Consider the following 18,182-nt stretch of genomic DNA (forward strand, 5'->3'; position numbering starts at 1 on the left):
CCTGCCGCCCCCCCCCCCCCCCAGCCAGGAGAGGGCGCTCTGCCCAGCGATAGCTTTGGCGAAAAGAACTTTCCAGTTCATTTCCAGTCACGTGATTGCGTCTTTTGCAGTCTTTTCTTTTTGGAGTCTGCACATTGTTGGGTTTAAAAAGAGTAAAAAGGCCCGAGTAGGGCTGGAATCTGGCTTTTGCGCCTTCGGCCAACATGAGATTGTTGAGGGGAATTCCAGTTTCTTGAAATCCATTGTGTCTGATTTCTAATAGAGCGGCTCACAAGTGTCTCCTGAGAGACTCTATGTGTGTGTGTTATGTTATATTCATATTATTATAGATTCATTTCCATCAGGCTGGTTACAGTTCTCCACCTTCTGTTTTTTTTGTTGTTTTGTTTTCTTGGTTTTTTCGAGACAGGGTTTCTCTGTGTAGCCTTGACTGTCCTGGACTCTCTTTGTAGACCAGGCTGGCCTGAAACTCACAACGATCCGCTCGCCTCTGCCTCCTCAGTGCTGGGATTAAAGTCGGCCGCCATGCCCGACTCCACCTTCTGTTTTAACACTTCACTGTTGAGGAGGAACATGCTTATGTCTGGGAAAAAACAAAACAAAACAAAACTTGAATGAAAGTGGGAACCAAAGTTAGGACATGTTCAATTAGAGCCAGACGGCCCTGCATAAGAGCCATTTTTTTTCCCATACTTTTTTGGTTTGTAGCTACTTTTGGCACTATTTTAGCCACTCGAAAAACAGGCAGAAAGAAGGAAGGAAGGAAGGCAGGCAGGCAGAATGAGAGAGAGAAAGTTTGTTATTTTAATGGGTAGAGACTTAGAGTTTAGCAAGATGAGAAGAAATTCTGGATTTTGTTTACATGACAGTGTAAATGCAGTTAGCATTGCTGGCCTCTATGTTTAAAATGATTACGGTGTTAAGTTTTTCCTAATGTATACCTGAATCATTTTTTAAAAATCTTTGTGTGTGCACACTTGTCTTAGTTAGGGTTTCATTGCTGTGAAGAGACACCACGACAGCCCTTATGAACAAAACATTTAATTGGGGCTGGCTTACAGTTTCAGAGGTTTAGTCCATTATCATCATGGCAGGAAGTGTGGCAGTGTGCAGGCAGACATGGTGCTGGGTGAGGAGCTGAGAGTTCTACACCTCTATCTGCAGGCAGCAGCAGTAGACTGTGTGGCATGCTGGGTGTAGCTTGAGCATATATAAGACCTTAAAGCCCACCTCTACAGTGATACACTTCCTCCAACAAGAAAGACCACACCTCCTGTTAGTGCCACTCTCTGTGGGCTAAGCATTCAAACGTGTGAAACTCAAACCTACTCAAACTACCACATTCTGCTCCCTGACTCCCATAGGCTTATAGCAATAACATAATGCAAAATGCATTTAGTCCCACTTCAGTTTATCACAGTCTCAACAATGTTCAAAGTATCTTCTGAGATTCATGCAGCCTTTTAACTGTAATCCCCTATAATATCAAATTCAAAAAGCAGATCATATACGTTTAACATATCAGGGCACAGGATATACATTATCATTCCAAAATAACGAAAGGAAATTTCCCTGAGGAAATAGTGCACCAAAGGAGACTGAACACCAGCCGGGCAAGCTCCAAAGCCTTCATCTCCTTGTCTGATGTCAAAAGGCTCTTCAGATGGCCAGCTCCTTTCAGCTTTGTTGACTGAAACACACTTCTTTCTCCTAGTCTATTTCCCACCTCCTAACCCCTTTTTAGCAGCTATCTTAGGTGGGTCTCCCATGGCTTCAGCATCGCTAACATCCTGGGGCCTCCATGCAGAAACAACTGTGTAACCTGCCTGGCCTCAGTGGCTTTTTTTAGTCTCAGAGGGGGGATTCCATAACCCCCTTCTTTTACCCTTGACTCTAAAGCCAGAACCGCGTGGCCAGTGCTGTCAAGTTCTGCTCTTTGCTGAGGCTGGAACAAGGCCCCCTCCTTTCATTACGGCTTCACAAGCTCTGTGTTTTTGGTGGTTTCCTTCACTGCCTAAACTTGGCTGTCCTGGAACTAGCTCTGTAAGACCAGGCTGACCTGGGAACTCAGAGATCTGTATGCATCACCTCTGTCTCCTGAGTGCTAGGATTAAAGGTGTGTACCACCACATCTGGACCTAAACTTTTCTTTAGCTCCTTTTCACAGGGTGGAAGCTTAACTGGGTAGGATCTTGTCCCGAATTCACTACTTCCTTAATTCCATTTAATATCTTTAATTTGTTTATCTCCTTGAACACAGGATTTAGCTCCATCTCACTTCCTGGTGCCCCTTTAATCCTTGAACCATACATTTTGTATTTTTTTCCCTCCTCAGCTTGCTCTGTTTCATCAAAATGTTCTTCATAAGAGTGAGCCACTGGGGCTAGAGAGGTGATTCAGAGTGTTAAGAACACTGGCTGCTCCAAATATCCTGAGTTCAATTTCCAGGAACCACATAGTAGCTCATAACCATTAATAGTGACATCTGGTGCCCTCTTCTGGTGTGTTGTCTAAATAATAAATAAATAAATCCTAAAAAAAAAAAAGGAGTGAGCCACAGATCAGAAATTATACTAGGCTGTTTTGAGATCTCCTTTGCCAATGCAATTAATCTAAATCTCTTCACCTTAGCCTCAGGCAGACTCTTAGGACAAGGGCAAAAAAGCAGCCACACTCTTCAAAATATCACAAGAACAGTCTCTAGACTATGTACTAAAATTCTTCTCCTATGAAACCTTTTTCATCAGGTCCCCATACCTGTTCAAACCACCACGTTATGACCCCATAAACTCATGTATTTGAATGTTTGGCCATAAGAAGTGGTACTATTAGGAGGTGTGGCCTTGCTGGAGGAAGTGTGTCATTGTGGGTGTGGCCTCTAAGGTCTTATATGCTCAAGCTATACCCAGTGTGAGCCACAGTCTCCTTGCTGCTGTCTACAGATCAAGGTGTAGACCTTGGCTCCTCCAGCACCATGTCTGCCTGCAGGTTGCCATGATGATAATGGAGTTGCCGTCGTCATGGTGTCTCTTCACAGCAATAAACCCTAGCTAAGAAGTCAGCAGAAGGGTTGGCCCAGATTAAAAGTGTGCCTCAAGATCTGAGTTCTTTAGTTCATGTGTAAATCTGAATCTAAAGCATCATCTCACCTCGATATCCAGATCAAAAGCCTGTGTCTTCTAGCCTCAATATCCGGATCACAAGCGTGTCCTCCATTTCTGCTTTATAGTTCATTACCAATGTAGTCTGGTTGACATCCGGGAATAGCCATCACAGCCAGTCATTGAGTGCAGTGCCGTGGGATGTGTTTGGAGATCAGAGGCCGACCTCAGGTGTCAGTTCTTCCCTTCTACTGAGTTTGTAGCAGGATCTCTCTCGTTCACCACTAAGTATGCTGCTGGTTGGCCCATGAGCTTCTAGGAATTCTCTATCTCCATTCAGCCCTGGGAGTCCTGGGGTTTCAGATTTGTGCTGTTGTGCCTGGCTTTATACGAGTTTTGGGAATCTGACCTCAGGTCCTCATGCTTGTATGGCAAGTGTAGTGTCCACTGAACCATCGTCTCGGGTCTTGACTGCATTTTTAAAAAACTGTGTGTGTGAGAGAGAGAGAGACAGATACAGAAAGACAGAAGCAGTCACACCTATAATTAGTCACACCTATGATTACTCATACATGATACAAGACAGTATATTAGAAGATGCATGCTGTTTCTACTTGAGAAAATAAAATTTTTATTTTATGTATGTATATATAAACCTTTTTTTTTTTAACAGGAAAGAGCAAAAGAGAGGAGTAGTTCAAGTTTCTATGACTTGGGCAGCTTCAAGAAGCAAAGAGAGGAATATGAACACAAATAATTAGTATACAGTTTTAGAATAGGGAAAGGGCCTAAGCTTCATGTCTTTTAGAAGCGGGGGGCCGGGGGGACGACAATGTGAGATGGCCTTGTGATGGTGAGACCCAAACACCACTTAATGCAGTTCCTGCCTTGTTTCCACAGAGTTCCTTTGGTCTAGTGACAGCTGGGCCAGTCCATAATGGCACAGTTGACCTACAGAGACTGAAGCGGAATCCACCAAACTGTCCAGCAGGTACATTCTAGACTGATTGCCAGTCTTTGTCCCTGATTGCCCACCTCTGGCTCCATGTTCTTCCAATCTTCTGGTCCTTGCAGTTCCCATGACTTTTCTGCCATAGATACTTATTGATCATCTTCTAAATCCAAGATCATGGATATTTATCTCCATGTTTTCTATGAGTTTGCTGTTCTTTAATCCAGTTCCTTAATCTTTTCTTTTCCTTCCTTTTCTTTCTTTTTTTATTTTTTTCTGGATCCAACCTATGGCTAGATGTACACATTATCATTAAGCTCTAGCTCCAACACTGCTGGCCAGTTACCATTCATTTATTTGTATTGTGTGAATTCTGGGTGCCTTACAGTCATAAAACCATAGAAACCAGATGTGTTCGCATACTTTTCACTCATCTTAACTTTTCTTGGAACCGTTGGTAGCTCCCAGCCTAGTCTTATTAACCAGAATTATCAAGGTCAGAGTCTGTGCTCTGACATTCCTAACAAGCCAGGCTCTACCATGATCCTCAATAATGAAGCCAGTCAAAAAAAAGTAATTGACAGGAGAACTGGCCCTGTCCCTCACCTGGGCAGTGCTGGAGAGCTAGTCCAGATGGCACGAGTATGGGAGAACTGATGGGCTGACCAACTCATCTATCACCCTGACCCTGATCCAGGGCTTTGAGCTGGCCCACTTGAACATCTATCCCACCTGTGAGCTGCTAGAGCCCATGAAGGGGCCGGTCCTGCTGAACAAAAGCTACAGGTCCTTTATGACCCAGGGCAACAACAGAACATCTGAGAGAAGTCCCAGTGAAAATTCAGTATTGATGGTGTAGCTTTCAAAAGCCAAAGGCTTCAAACCAGACAACTCATTGCGTGAACATTTGCAAGTAATGATGTATGCACAAAAGGGTATACTGTGGGACACACCACAGCCTCAACTGTGAGATTTTTTTTTTTTTTTTCTGTTTTCTCATTTGGGGGAAGGTTACAAGCATAGATGTAGATATGGAAGGGCCAGGAAATGAGCGAGGTTGGGATGCATGATGTGAAATTCATAAATAATCAACAAAAAAAAAATTATAGGAAAAAAGGTCATTGATATTGAAATTCACGAGAAGATTTGTCTATTCTAGCCATATTGGAAACAGATAGAAGGTCTAGTGTCTCCCCAGGTCTATCTTGACATAAAACTTAGGGTTAAGTAGGGACCAGAGTTATGTTGTTGTTTTGTTTTCATATTTTGGTGTTGTTTTTCAACCAGGTGTAGCCTTGGTTGTCCTAGACTTACTTTGTAGACCACGCTGGCCTCTTGGCTCAAGAGATCTGCCTGCCTCTGCCTCCCTGAGTGCTGGGATTATAGGCGTGCACCACCATGACCATCTGTTTTCATACTTTTTTAATGGATTATTTACTTTCATTTTATGAGCACTGATGCTTTGCCTGCATGTATGTCTGTGTGAGGGTGTAGGATCCCCTGGAACTGGAGTTACAGACAGTCATGAGCTGCCTTGTGGTTGCTGGAAATTGAACTCAGGACCTCTGGAAGAGCAGCCAGTGCTCTTAACCTCTGAGCTATCTCTCCAGCCCCGGAATTATTGACCCATAATTATTTTGTCCCGATTCTGTTCTTGCAGGGTGGTCTGACAAGTTGCAACTCTCCCTCTGTATAAGTTTCTGTCTCCACCTACCCATAGGCTTCATCCTTTTTCTTTCCCCAGTACAATTTGTTGGAGTGCAGTGTCTTGATAGTCTTATAGGCAAAAGCAGAGGTCACAACCATCTCTTTAACATAATCCCTATTCCTTCCGAGAGGACCATTACAACTCTGCGGTCTCTGGCTGCTCCCTGTGTCTGGGTACCACTGCAGAGGCACACTGCTCCTTGGCCTCTTAAAGCAGCTGCCTCACTTTCTTTTGGCTGTGGCTTCAGCCTCCTTCCAGGAATGAATAGAATGAATAGAGCCGGTGGCAGGTGCTGAGACAGTTCCCATGGAGGTGACTCTGTGCTGGAGCCACCAATCTTGAGGACAGGCCAGCTCTGCTGGGTGGCGGGGGCATAGCAGAGGGCAGACGGTGCCACCTCCTGTTCCTCCAGTGTACAATGTCAGTAGGAACAGTATCTGCTACTCCAATCAGTAGAGGCAAACCTCTCCCAGCCTGATGGGGATGTGGTCCTGAGTGCTGGACAGTGATACAGCAAGAAAGAGAATGGGTACCAGATTGCTTCAGCTTGAGTTGATTTTCCATAGTCTGCCCATATAGGTATTTGTCTATTTTACAAGTTACCTACTTTGTTGCTGTGCCAAGATTCATAATATTCTTTCATAACCCTCTTTCTTTTTATTGGGAAAGAGAGTCTCCCTATTTAGCCCTGGCTGTCCTGGAATTGCTTATGTAGACCAGTCTTGCCTTGAGCTGTTGCTAACCTATATAGTGAGTTCTAGCCTAGCTAGGGCTATGTAGTAAGACCCTGTCTTAAAAAAAAAAAAAAATCAAAAGGAGAAAAGAATGTTCCATAGACATCCCCACAGCCAATCTAATGAATACAATTCCTCGGTTGTGACCACCCTGCTTCCCAGGTATGTCTGACTAGGACACAGGTCTTCACCACATCTCTGGGAATCCTGAGGTTTCTGTCACCATTTTTCTTTCCCTCCTCAGGCTCCTACCTATCAGAAGAGACTGGGGTTTGTGAGCTCTGCCAGGATGGTGTCGACTTCACCAGCTCCCCCAACAAACTGCCTTCGTGCGAACGCTGCAAAGTCTGTAAGGAAGGTACAGAACAAAGGGGATCTTTCCATGAGTGGGGCTGGGGACGTGGGAATCATAACTGCTGTGGACTCCGAAATCTCAATTCCAGTCCAACCTGGTCTTCATCCTGCCTTGTTCTCTGCTTGTCTTTAGTTCAAAAACAAAACCCCTGAAGAACTAATTTGTTTCAGAATTGTGTTTTAGAATCATTGAGACCTTCAGCTGAGAATGAGATAGAAACCAGTCTGCCCTGTGGAGGGCCCACCCTGCTAACACCAGATGCATTATGGAGCGGTGCCCACTGCCTTCCCATCCATCGACTTATAAACTTGGCACAGTTGGTGAACAGGAAGCACCCGGGTGCCAGCTGAGCAAGGACTTGCCCCAAGGAATGCTGTGGCTCCATAGAGCACATGATATTAGAGCTGGGCCTTGAAGGATAGATACAGGATTCTAAGAAGAACAGGGAGATCTCCAGCCAGCGGTCTAGAATGGAGGAGTAAAGGGTCCTGCACATTTGGAATAGGGCATAATTCCATTCTGGGTCCAGCATGAGACACCTCAACTCTGCAGTGGATTTGATACCCACTAGCAAATCTTGAATTATCACGGGTAGTGGCCTGCTTTGCATTTTCCAGGAGTGGAAGTCAGAAGTGTGGGTCATGGGTTGTAATACCAGCCTCGAAAAGAAAGGAACCTAGAAAGGAAGTCTCCCCTGGTTCCTGTGGTCAGTCTTCAGTTGTGGATGACATGCTATGTTCTATCCTTATCCTCAAGAGTCATCAGCTTATTCGGGTTGGCTGCTTTCTACTTCTAGAACCTTCTGCAAAATCTTCAACACGCATTCATCTTTCCTGTTGTGGGCCTGCTAACATGTTTAGCTTATTGTTTTAGTGTCTTTTGTGTTGTAGTTTTACTTGTTGTGGTGAAAGCTCTGACAGAGGCAGCTTAAGGAAGGAGGGGTTGAACTGGCTCACAGTTTAAGAGTCCTGTCCCTCATTGGAGGGAAGCCAAGGTGGCAGGAGCTTGAAGCAACTGCTCAAATCACATTCCCAGCGAGTAATAGGTTTGTGTGTGCTGCTCGCTTTCTCCTTTTTATACAGCTCAGAAAGCTAGTTTCAGAGTGTATGAGTCTTCCCACCCAATTGGCTTAGTCAAAATAATCTCCACAGACATTCCTGGAGGCCTGTCTCTCAGATGATTCTAGGTCTTACCAAGTTAACTATCATAGTAACAAAAAAAAAAAAAAAAAAAAAAAAGGTAGTGAGTGAGTGGCTTTGGGCGGGGTTCCCAGCTGGTTCCAGGCCACGCTGTCTTGTTCCAAGCTCTGAGCTCTTGGCATGTGTGAGCACTCAGTCTCTGCTTCATAAGGTTCCCCCTTAAGGATTCTAGGAGCTTGAAGATCATTCTGTGTACATCCCTTGCAGCTGTCTTCATGATCTTTAAAAGACTTTTCCTCCCAAATATGATGCATGAGGTCAATAAATTGTGCTCTTTTTTTGCATGGCTCTGAGTACGCATAGCTGCTCATGGGAGCCATCATCTTCATGCCTCCGGGGTGTTATAGAAACTGGTCCTTGCTATTACTTCCTAAGTTCAGCTGAGCTGAAGCAGAAGGAACTGTGTCATGAGGAAGTGTTAATATGGTGACCAGGAAAACTCATTCCTCAAACTCTTACAGATGAAGATGAAAAAAGCAGATGCACCTCAACCAGGAACACGGAGTGTCAGTGCAAATCAGGCACTTTTAAAAATAACAACTTAACTGAGTACTGCAAGAAATGCTCTCTGTAAGTATGACACAGGGGCCCTGGAACTCCTACAAGCACAGAGGAACCCCAGAAGACCCAACCTTCCTTGCATCCTTTTCTTTCCCTGATTCTGTGGAGTTCCCATACCACAGAGTCTCCCTAAATCCTTGGGGTTTCTCCATATCCAAATGCAAGTCTCTCCATATCCCTGTCCCCCACCACTCAGCAGCCCCTTCATGTCCTTTTCTACCCGTTCTTTGTCTACTGTCCGTAGATACATAGCATGAGAATGAGGGGCACAACATAGGCCAGCTTGTGTTTTTATTTACTCCACTTGGGAATTCTTGTGCATGAAGAGGCCTCTAGAAAAGCCTCTTTATAGAAAGACAAAAGTGTTTTATCCTGCAAAAGACATAAGGAGGAGCTCAGTGTGTGTGTGTGTGTGTGTGTGTGTGTGTGTGTGTTCCTGTTCAGATGAAAGGGTATCCTGGGATTGGGAGCCTAGGAACCACACAGCTCCGAGGTGTGCTAGTGTCCCAATGGAGAGGCATCCTGAGACATAATAGCTTCATGGCTTCATCTGATGAGAGAGTCATGTTAGGCAGCAAAAATATTTATTGGAGGGTCCGAAGTGTGGAGGGACAAATCCAAGGTATGGTTTCCCTTGCTCCTGGAGAGGACAGCAGGGAGGTGAACAAGGTGCAGGATTTATGTAGGATTTCTTAGGGGGCAGAGCTTTTCAGGGAAGAAATTTCCAGAGTGAGGATTGGTGGGATTTCAGGTCCTGAGTTTAGGTGGGTCAGAGATTAGGGGTTTTTCCTGTTCAGGGATTGGTAGGTTTCTGTTCAGATTATTCACCCCAAATTAGCATAACCTAGAATGGGTCCTATTGAGGGCCTGGAGATGACCTTGTGACAGTTACAGGTGCTGGAAATGCTGTTTCAATCATTACAGAGGTCTGAGGGAGGGGCCTGGTCACTTTCCTGCCTTGAGGGATTACAAAGTTTATAAAGGGAGTCCATGAGAGGGAAGCCTTTCCCTGCAGCTTCCATCAGCATGAACAACCAACAAAAACTGGAGAAGAGATGCTGCCACAGTGGACAGCTCCCTTGAGTTGCTGAGGCAGGAAAGGTGTCACCACTGTCATCAGGGATAACAAAAGGTGGCAGAACACTGAGGATGGCAGGACACTGAAGAGGCATCAACCTTTCTGACAGGAGCTGCCATTTTGACAGGAACCATTATTTTGGCCGCTCCTTTGGCAGTGCAGGCTGGAGCAGGAAGGAGGGGCACTGACAGATCTTGCTGGGGTGGGGTAGGGTGGGGGCTGGCGGCAGTGAACTCTGACCGAGCTGCTCAGGGGCTACAGAGTGTGTGTGTGTGCGCGTGTGCGCGCCTCGGGGTTCTCAGAGCTACCTGAGCCAACCTCACTTTAGGAGTTTGAAGGAAAATAGTTCATTTACTTTTCCCTGACCACTTGGTGGTTGCTCTAGTTGGTAAAGAGACCTGTTTATTAAAGGTTGACTAAGGGAAATGGCTCTGTGGTGGCCACCAAGCTTCTGACCTTCCCCTTCCTAACTTAGGCTCTCCCTGTCGCCCAGGACAGCTCAGCACACGCTCTGCAGAAAAGGCAGAAGGGCTGCCACCATGCCTACAGAGGGTTCCCCAAGGGCTGCACTGTGTGTACCCAGATGTAGGGACATATTTGGACGGGAGGAGCCTGTCCTTCCTTTAATACCATTTCAGGGACATTGGGCAGAATGGGTGACTCCCCTTTCATCGCATCTGGCTAGCAGCCTTCTTACAAAATTGTATCACTTGTTCCTTGTGTGTGCTCAGGTGCACTGATGGGAAAGAGGAAGTGACTCCCTGTACCCCAAAGACAGACCGGAAGTGTGTACCCCAAAATGCTGGGACAAGTCATCTCGTTGTGAGCATAGCAGTGCCGCTGGCCCTGCTGGCCCTGCTGGCCCTGCTGGCCCTGCTGATTTTAGCTTATGTTGCTTGGCGGAAGACTCAACCATGGAGTATGGTATTGCGGCATATAAAAAGAGCCTGCCCACGTGAGTACTGGCTGAGGGTGGGCCCCCTGGACACTGAATCTGAGTCTCCCTGACCTGATCTTCAGAGTCTCCCTCCCCGTGTCGCAAACCCCAGTGTCCCCAGAGCCTAGCTCTCTCTTGCTCCTGTGATTCATATATCACCTCCCACTTCCCCCAAAACTCAAAAACACAGACTCGCCAGTTCATCTCACTGACCATTCCCTCATTCGCTTAACAAAGGCTGAGAGAGTGGGGCCTGGTCAGGACAAAGAGGCATCAACTCAGCTGAGGACAAAACTCAGGATTGTAGAGGGCCAGGGCCAGCTCTGGTTACAGCAGAACCAGACAAAGATTCAAGGTGTGTTCAATCTGTTTCTCCCCAACTGCCTTCTCAGCCTGAGAGCAGACCCAAGTGAGAATGGCCCCTCTGTATCTACTTAGTGTTGGAAACTCTAGCCCACTCTGCTCAGGTGAAGAAGGGCTGATGAGTCCCCTGCCCACTTGCTATGGAAACCTCCTTCTCTTCTAGGCCGAGAACAGGGCTTGGAAAGTGCGGACACCAGTTTGAATCTCATGGGAAATGATTCTCCCCATAACAAGGTCAGTCCTGCAGTGAGGCCCCAGAGGTTGTAGCTCTGCTGAGAAGTAGGGCTTTTTTAAAATTTTACTTGTGTATGATGAGTATGCATATGATCTATGTGTACATGCCTGGTGATGAGGAGGTCAGAAGAGGGCATTGGATTCCCCAGAACTGGAGTTACAGGCAGTTGGGAGTTGCCATGTGGGTTCTGCCGATCAAACCCAGGTCCTCTGGAAGAGCAGTCAGTGCTCTTAACCACTGAGCCATCTCTCCATCCCTGAGAAGCAGGGTGTTTGAGGGGCTGCACATCATCTCCCCTGCCCTGGGTTGCTGTCCTGACTCAAACACTTGCTTTAATTAATTGCTTGCAGCTGGGCACGGAGGTCTATGGCTGTAATCCAAGCACTCTGGGAGGCAGAGAAACCCAGTCTTAAAAAAACAGAAAAGAAATGAAGAAAAATTTAATTGCTTGCATTAATTAATTTGGCTATGATGATTTGGGTTGGTAGTCTTTCTCCTGTCTTTGGAATAACACTATCCTTTGGCTCCTAGTTGTCTTTTAAAAGTCAAATTTAAGGGCTGGAGAGGTTGCTGCTCAGCAATTAAAAGTGCTTGCTGTTCTTCTAGAGGATCCAGGTTCAGTTCTCAGTACCTGCATTGGGTGGCTCACAACTGCCTGTATCTCCAGCGCCAGGGCACCTGACACTCTCTTCTGGCCTCCACAGCTCCCCCTCATTGCTCATGACATACATCCACACAGACGCATACATGTCAATTGAAAAACCTTTTAAATGGTCAAATTTCTTACTCAGTTGTTTGTATAAAAAAATGTAAATCTTAATTGTTGTATTTTACCAATGGAGACCCAGGAGCCAGATGCTGGGGTGAAAACCTACTAGCTCAGAGAGGCAGAGAAAGCACCCAGCTGACCTTTCTACTCAGCTCATGTCCCAGAAGGAAAAGGCCAAAAGCCCAAAGCTAAAAGCTTGCTAGCTCAGCTGATGGCCTAGAAGGAGAAGGCCAAAAGCTCAAGGCCAAAGAGCTAAGGAGTCCAAGAACTAGGGATCTAAAGCCAAGGAGCTGAAGAGCTAAAGCTCCCTCTTCTCCATACTGTCTTAAATACCCTTCATCTCTAAGTCCCTTCTTCCTGCTTAATCCCTGTTATCTGATTTCTTGCTCTGCCTCTTGACCTAGGGTTAACTTTATTAAATCCTGTGTACAGAAAGCTCTTGGAATAATAGGTATGTGTTAGGGCTGGCTGAGCCACACCACAACTACCTGTTTACAATAAACAGAACGTTTATGTTAGGGCTGAATCACACTAAACAAACAGATTTGTACCGTTCACAGTCTTAGGGTTCACAATGGGATAAAATATCTTTTAATATTCGGTTGTATCAAATGCCTTCCCAGCCAACATTGCTATTGGTGTTTTTATTTCAATATTTAGAAAGTTGATGTGTGAGCAAAATACCGTTAAAGCCTTGAAACAAATCTTGACCTTGGGTTTTGCAAAGCTTTCTGTAGTCTCCAATTGAGTCTTACAAGAAGCCTGGGCCAGGGTGGATTGGCCAACGGGAAAGCCCTGGAGGATAGAGCGGATGTCCAGTCCTGACGCAGGCTCATACATGTTGTCACGGAACACGAACGCTGATCACGAGCCTTCAAGCAGGAAGTTCATCCGTGTCTCCATAGAGACCTTAGAGGGGCAGTGCTGTAAGCTACGTCTGGAAATCAGGATCAGGCCTGGGCTCCAGGTCTCCTGACTCTGACCAGGGTGTCTGCTATTGGTTTACAGGAACCTGTGGAAGCTGAGAATTCTCCAACAGGAAGGAAGCTGCTGGTTCCTGCAAATGGATACGACCCAATTGACGGTGAGTGTTTCGTCAGAGGCAACAGCACAGAAGCCTGGGGAGTAGGGAAAGCATTCCAGCTGTTGTCCGCATGCCAGATAGGGCTCTGCCAAGACAAATAATGATTGGTGCAAAGCCTACACTGTTGTCACTGGACTTGGGGATCATAAATGCCCCTCTCCTCCCTTCTGTCTCCACTGGGACTCTTCCCATGTCCCATATTGTTGTTAGAATCTTTCTGTCCTTCCACTCTCTACCATCCCTCCTTTTTCTCCTGTAGTCCCCACGCCAAACTCTGCCAAGACCTCCAGAATGCTACATTGGCCTGTGTTAATAATACCCACAGACCTTAGACTAGAAGCTCCTGAAATGGCCGGACCTAGTTTGATGTGTTGTACTATAAGCCACAAACCTGATCTTAGAGACTTCATGTAAAATGAATGGAAACCATCTCATGAGTAATGTTTCAGATACTGACTACATAAGTTGATGGATTTTGTATGTATTGAGTTGAATCAAATGACTCTTGTTTCCTTTGATGATTAGTTACTTCGTAAGTTAGTTCTGTATAGGTTCTGGGAATAGAACTTAGGGCTCCTGCGGGAGCATTATGTACTTTTTACCATTAACCACTGGGCTCTCTTCAGCCCCCATACTCAGTGCTGTAATGCTTGGGACTGAACCCAGGGCTTTGCATATGCTGGGTAAATACCAATTGAGCTATGCCTCTAACCCTCTTACTGGTTAAATAATGCTGTTAGGAATTGTCCATGTGACTGCTGGGCTTACGGGATTCAAATCCCCGCTCCTTCTGTTTCCTGGGGTTGTGACACGTTTCATACGTGCCTCACCTTCGTCATCACAACCCTATAAGTGAGTTCTCAGGACTTAGCTGCAGGTTTAGGTTTTCAGTCATTTCTTTTCCGACATCTAGTAGTGATGCGGCAGTGAGGGAGGCCAGCTGGCATGGAAAGGTCCTCCACCGCTCCGCCTCGTTCTGTTCATAAATGTGGATAGCCTTTCCCTACACCCCACTCACTGTGAATGAGTACAGCCTAAACACCTTCCTTTCCTTGAGATTCTATGCTCTCACTCCCCCCATTCCCATTCCCCTCTGTGGTTTCGGCCATATGCTACTACCTTCCATACACATGCGTGCGCGCGCGCGCGCGCACACACACACACACACACACACATGCGCACAAACATTCACTCTGAACCTTCTCCCCACTGGTCTGACAACCCTCTTACAGAACAGGATTTTTTTTTTTTGTATAATAATTTTTATTTTTTATATTAATCAAGAACAGGATTTTTTAAAGTATATTTTTAAAAAAAATATTAAAAATTTACTGTGTAAATATGGTGTTTCGCCTGCATTTATGTCCATGCACCGCTTCTAGCAGAGGCTGGAAGATGGCATCAGATTTCCTGGGACTACAGTTAGAGATGGTTGTGAGCCATCATAAGGGTGTTGGGAATCGAACCTGTGTCCTCTGGAAGACTAGTCCAGCTGAAACCATCTCTGCAGCACCCAGATTCTTGGTTGGCTTCGGGTGTGGTGGAGCTCCGACAACGTTCATGGAACAGCAAGGGGAGTGCATAATGTCCTACCCTTGGCTTCTAGATCTGATTTAGGATTCTCCGCCCTTTGTGAAGTGCTTACAGCTTACCCGTCCCCCATGTTTTCTTTCATGTAGCCCTGCAGAGGATCTTCAATTACTGTACAGATGTTGTGCCCTTTAACTCCTGGGACCGCCTCATGAGGGAGATGGGCCTCAAAGACAATGAGATTAAAGTGATCAGAGCTGAAACACAGCCCCAAAGTGATGCCTTGTACCAAATGCTGCAGAAGTGGCTCAACCAAACAGGGCGAGGTGCCTCTATCAACCATCTGCTGGATGCCTTGGAAGCTGTGGGAGAAAGATGCGCCCGGGACAAAATTGAAGAGTATGCAGTGAAATCAGAGAAGTTCATTTATCAACAGTCTACAGATGAGCCAGGTGTGGCTGACTCATACTTTTAATCTCAGCACTCAGGGGACAGAGACAGGAGGATCTCTATGAGTCTGAAGCCAGCCTGGTCTACATAATGAAGTCAGGATAGCTAAGGCTATGTAGGGAGACCCAGACTTCAGAATGTTCGTTTCACATGTCTACCAAGACCCCTTGTCCAGAGACAAACTCTGCCTCCTCCAGCCCAACCCCTCTCTGTCAAAGAGGGAAGAACAAAACAGCCCGAGTGTAGAAACTTGTGTCCTTGGCCTTGTCCAACCAAGGACACTGCTCTTGGTTAGACTGCTGTTCAAGCACACAGCTGCACAGCCCTCCCTGGCTCTAGCCTGCTAGTGAGCACCTGCAGACGGGCTGTGTTGAATCTGCAAACCTGTAAATCGTGATTTCTCACTTAGTGAGTTTGGTGCTTTGCACACATAGGGAACATAAAAAGCACTACCTAGTGTGACACGTCCACCCTGATCCCCATTTCTTGTTAACTGCTGGAGAACCAGTGGCTTCAAGGACCTCTGAAATCTCTAAGAGGCAACTTGATTCTTAGAGATTCTCGACCTTGATTCTCGCTGGGTTCCAGTTCTCCTTGACACTTGATCAGTCTGGGTGTGTGTAACTGGATCCTTTAAGCTGTATAACTTTATAATGTTTACATATAATTTAACAGTTTATTTATAGTTATGGATAATTATTGTATAATGTCATAATCATAAGTTATATTATTAATAGTTTATATAATAACTTTATGTTTCTGTTTGTTTTTGTCTTATGGTTCTCTTTACTGGACGCAGGTCCTACTTCATGCTGAGCAAATATTTTGCAGTTGGTTAGCCTCTAAGTTTAACAACTCTTTAGGTAGAAAAATATTTACATGTTTACAGTTAGGTGTTTCCAGGCAAGCAGAGACTTGAGAACTGTATCCACGTGATGTGATGGGAGGCTGGTCCATGATCTGGCATGTGTGGTGGTTAATCTTGATTAGGTTGAGAGGTGCTAGACCACTGTGATGGTTTGAATAGGTACGGTGCCATAGATTCATGTGTTTGAATACTTGGCCCTTAGGGAGTCACACTGTTAAGGGGTGTGTCCCTGTGGGGGAGGGCTTTCCCATGTACCACAGAGTCCCCTTTGGCTGCCTGTGGATCAAGATGTAGAACTCTCAGCACCTCTCCAGCACCATGTCTGCCTGGATGCCGCCATGCTTCCCACCATGATAATGGACTAAGCCTGTTAAACTGTAAGCCAGCCCCAGCTAAATGCTTTTCTATGTAAGAGTTGCCATGGTCATGGTGTCTCATCAGAGCAATAAAACCCTAACTGAGAAAGCCAGGAAGATGGCTAGAAGATAAAGGTGTTGCCACCAAGCCCGATGACTCAAATTCAGTCTCCAGAAATCACATGATGGAAGGTGAAAACAGACTCCTATAGGTTGTCTTCTGGCCTCTATATGTGATGGGGTTCATGGGCATGTGTGTGTGCACGCGTGCGCGCGCACACACACATAAATGTAATTTTAAAAATCCAAATTGAGAAGTGTCTAGGAGATTGTACAGCATACTTCTGGGTGTGTCTGGGGCATTTCCAGAGAGGGAAACAGCAACTATGAAGAACAGCAGCTGTGATGGGAAGACTTGCCATAGATTGAGTTACTCTCCAGTAGGCTGGGGGCGGGCATGGAGTATGAGGAAGGAGGAGGCAGGCAGCCAGTGCTTGCAAGCTCCATTCTTCACCAATGAATTTGTTTGTTGCTGCTGCCATCACCAGTGGACATCCTTCCCCGGCTTCCTCAGCTGTCTTACGTGGACTCAACCTTAGCGACTCTCCTGGGGAATCTCAGACCATCAGCCTTGGTTTGGGATATACTTGACTCCTGTTGTTTTGAGCCTCCCCACTTCTTAGACTGAGAAGCTATGACCTTCTGTAGTTCTAGGCAGACAAGCCAGTTTCCTGAGTCCCCCTTTACAATTTTATACTGTTGGACTTCTCACCTATGGCCAGGGTGAGGAGATGGGAGGAAGGTTAGGTTGGAGGTGCCAAATGAGGTCATGTACATTTAAAGGTAGTGGTGACCGAGTCCTGTTTGGGATCAAGGGAGGAGGGGACAGAGACTGTCTCAGGCATGGTACATATGAATGTGAAATACTAGCCGACTCATGACTTCTCGGTTGTAGTGAATCTAGGCCTGGACCACATTTGGGGTACAGAAATCCATTCTTGAGGACCATGCCCTTTGTAAGCATCTGGCCATTGTACAGAAGACTAAATGCCGAAACTCAATTGTCCTACCTTGGCCTCCTTAGAACTGGAATTTATAGGTTTGCTCCTCCCAAATCTAGAAATAACTTTTTAAAACACTGTGATAGGGATTTCTGGAGAGCTGGCACATACAGATTTTTGTCTGTGGATTCCTATTGTTTTTTTTTTTTTTTATTTTTAAACTGATTTGTTTTTGAGACAGTCTCAGTATGTGGCCTTAGTTCACCTTGAACTATATAGACCAGGATGATCTCCAACTCAGAGATCTGCCTGCATCTGCCTTTCAAGTTCTGGGATTAAAAGGGTTTGCCACCATACCTGGCCTTTGTCTATTTTGGTATTTTTTGGTGTGTATGAATGAATGTTTTGCCTGCACGTATGTGCATGACATGAATGCCTGGTGCCCTCAGAGGTCAGCCAGTGGCATCTGATCCCCTTGAACTGGAGTTACAGGTGGTTGTGATCCACCATCGGTGCTTGGAGCTAGTCCAGGGCCTCTGCAAGAGGAAGTGCTCTAAAGCACCGAACAACCTTCCTAAGTCCTCATTCTTTCAGCAGTCCTTTGGGCAAAACCTTCTCCAGTAGGTTCTAGGCACACAGGACAGTTACCTAGAGATGGCTGTCCTGGCTATTCTGTATTGTCTTGTCTGTATTCTGTATTGTTGCTGTGGCATTCATGTAGCTTCAGGAGGGAGACCCCGCTTCCTAGTGTTATCCTCATCGGTGTCCTTGCAGGCTTCTGAGTGTAAGCATTGCGCCTACACGCAGATGCTGGAATTGCACATGAGGGTTTGCTGGGCTCTGTACCCAGCCCCAACAGTGGGTATATGTTTCACCCTCACATGTGATGTGCTTTCTTACC

At 45.9% G+C, this 18,182-nt stretch overlaps 1 protein-coding gene across 1 annotated transcript in view; it reads left to right on the plus strand.

The window, feature by feature from the left end:
- LOC129678724 (tumor necrosis factor receptor superfamily member 10B-like) overlaps positions 1-18,180 on the plus strand; it is a 19,117-nt gene extending 937 nt beyond the window's left edge. The window contains exons 2-8 of the mRNA XM_055609602.1: positions 4,002-4,092; positions 6,740-6,853; positions 8,511-8,619; positions 10,420-10,643; positions 11,152-11,222; positions 13,001-13,076; positions 14,756-18,180. Of these exons, the coding sequence (XP_055465577.1) occupies positions 4,002-4,092; positions 6,740-6,853; positions 8,511-8,619; positions 10,420-10,643; positions 11,152-11,222; positions 13,001-13,076; positions 14,756-15,081 (1,011 nt within the window). The 3' untranslated portion in view covers positions 15,082-18,180. The remainder of the gene's footprint in view (positions 1-4,001; positions 4,093-6,739; positions 6,854-8,510; positions 8,620-10,419; positions 10,644-11,151; positions 11,223-13,000; positions 13,077-14,755) is intronic.
- The last annotated feature ends 2 nt before the right edge of the window (positions 18,181-18,182 follow it).

Source organism: Psammomys obesus, unplaced genomic scaffold, assembly GCF_907164565.1.
Source record: "Psammomys obesus unplaced genomic scaffold, mPsaObe1.curated_primary_1811, whole genome shotgun sequence".
Taxonomy (NCBI): domain Eukaryota; kingdom Metazoa; phylum Chordata; class Mammalia; order Rodentia; family Muridae; genus Psammomys; species Psammomys obesus.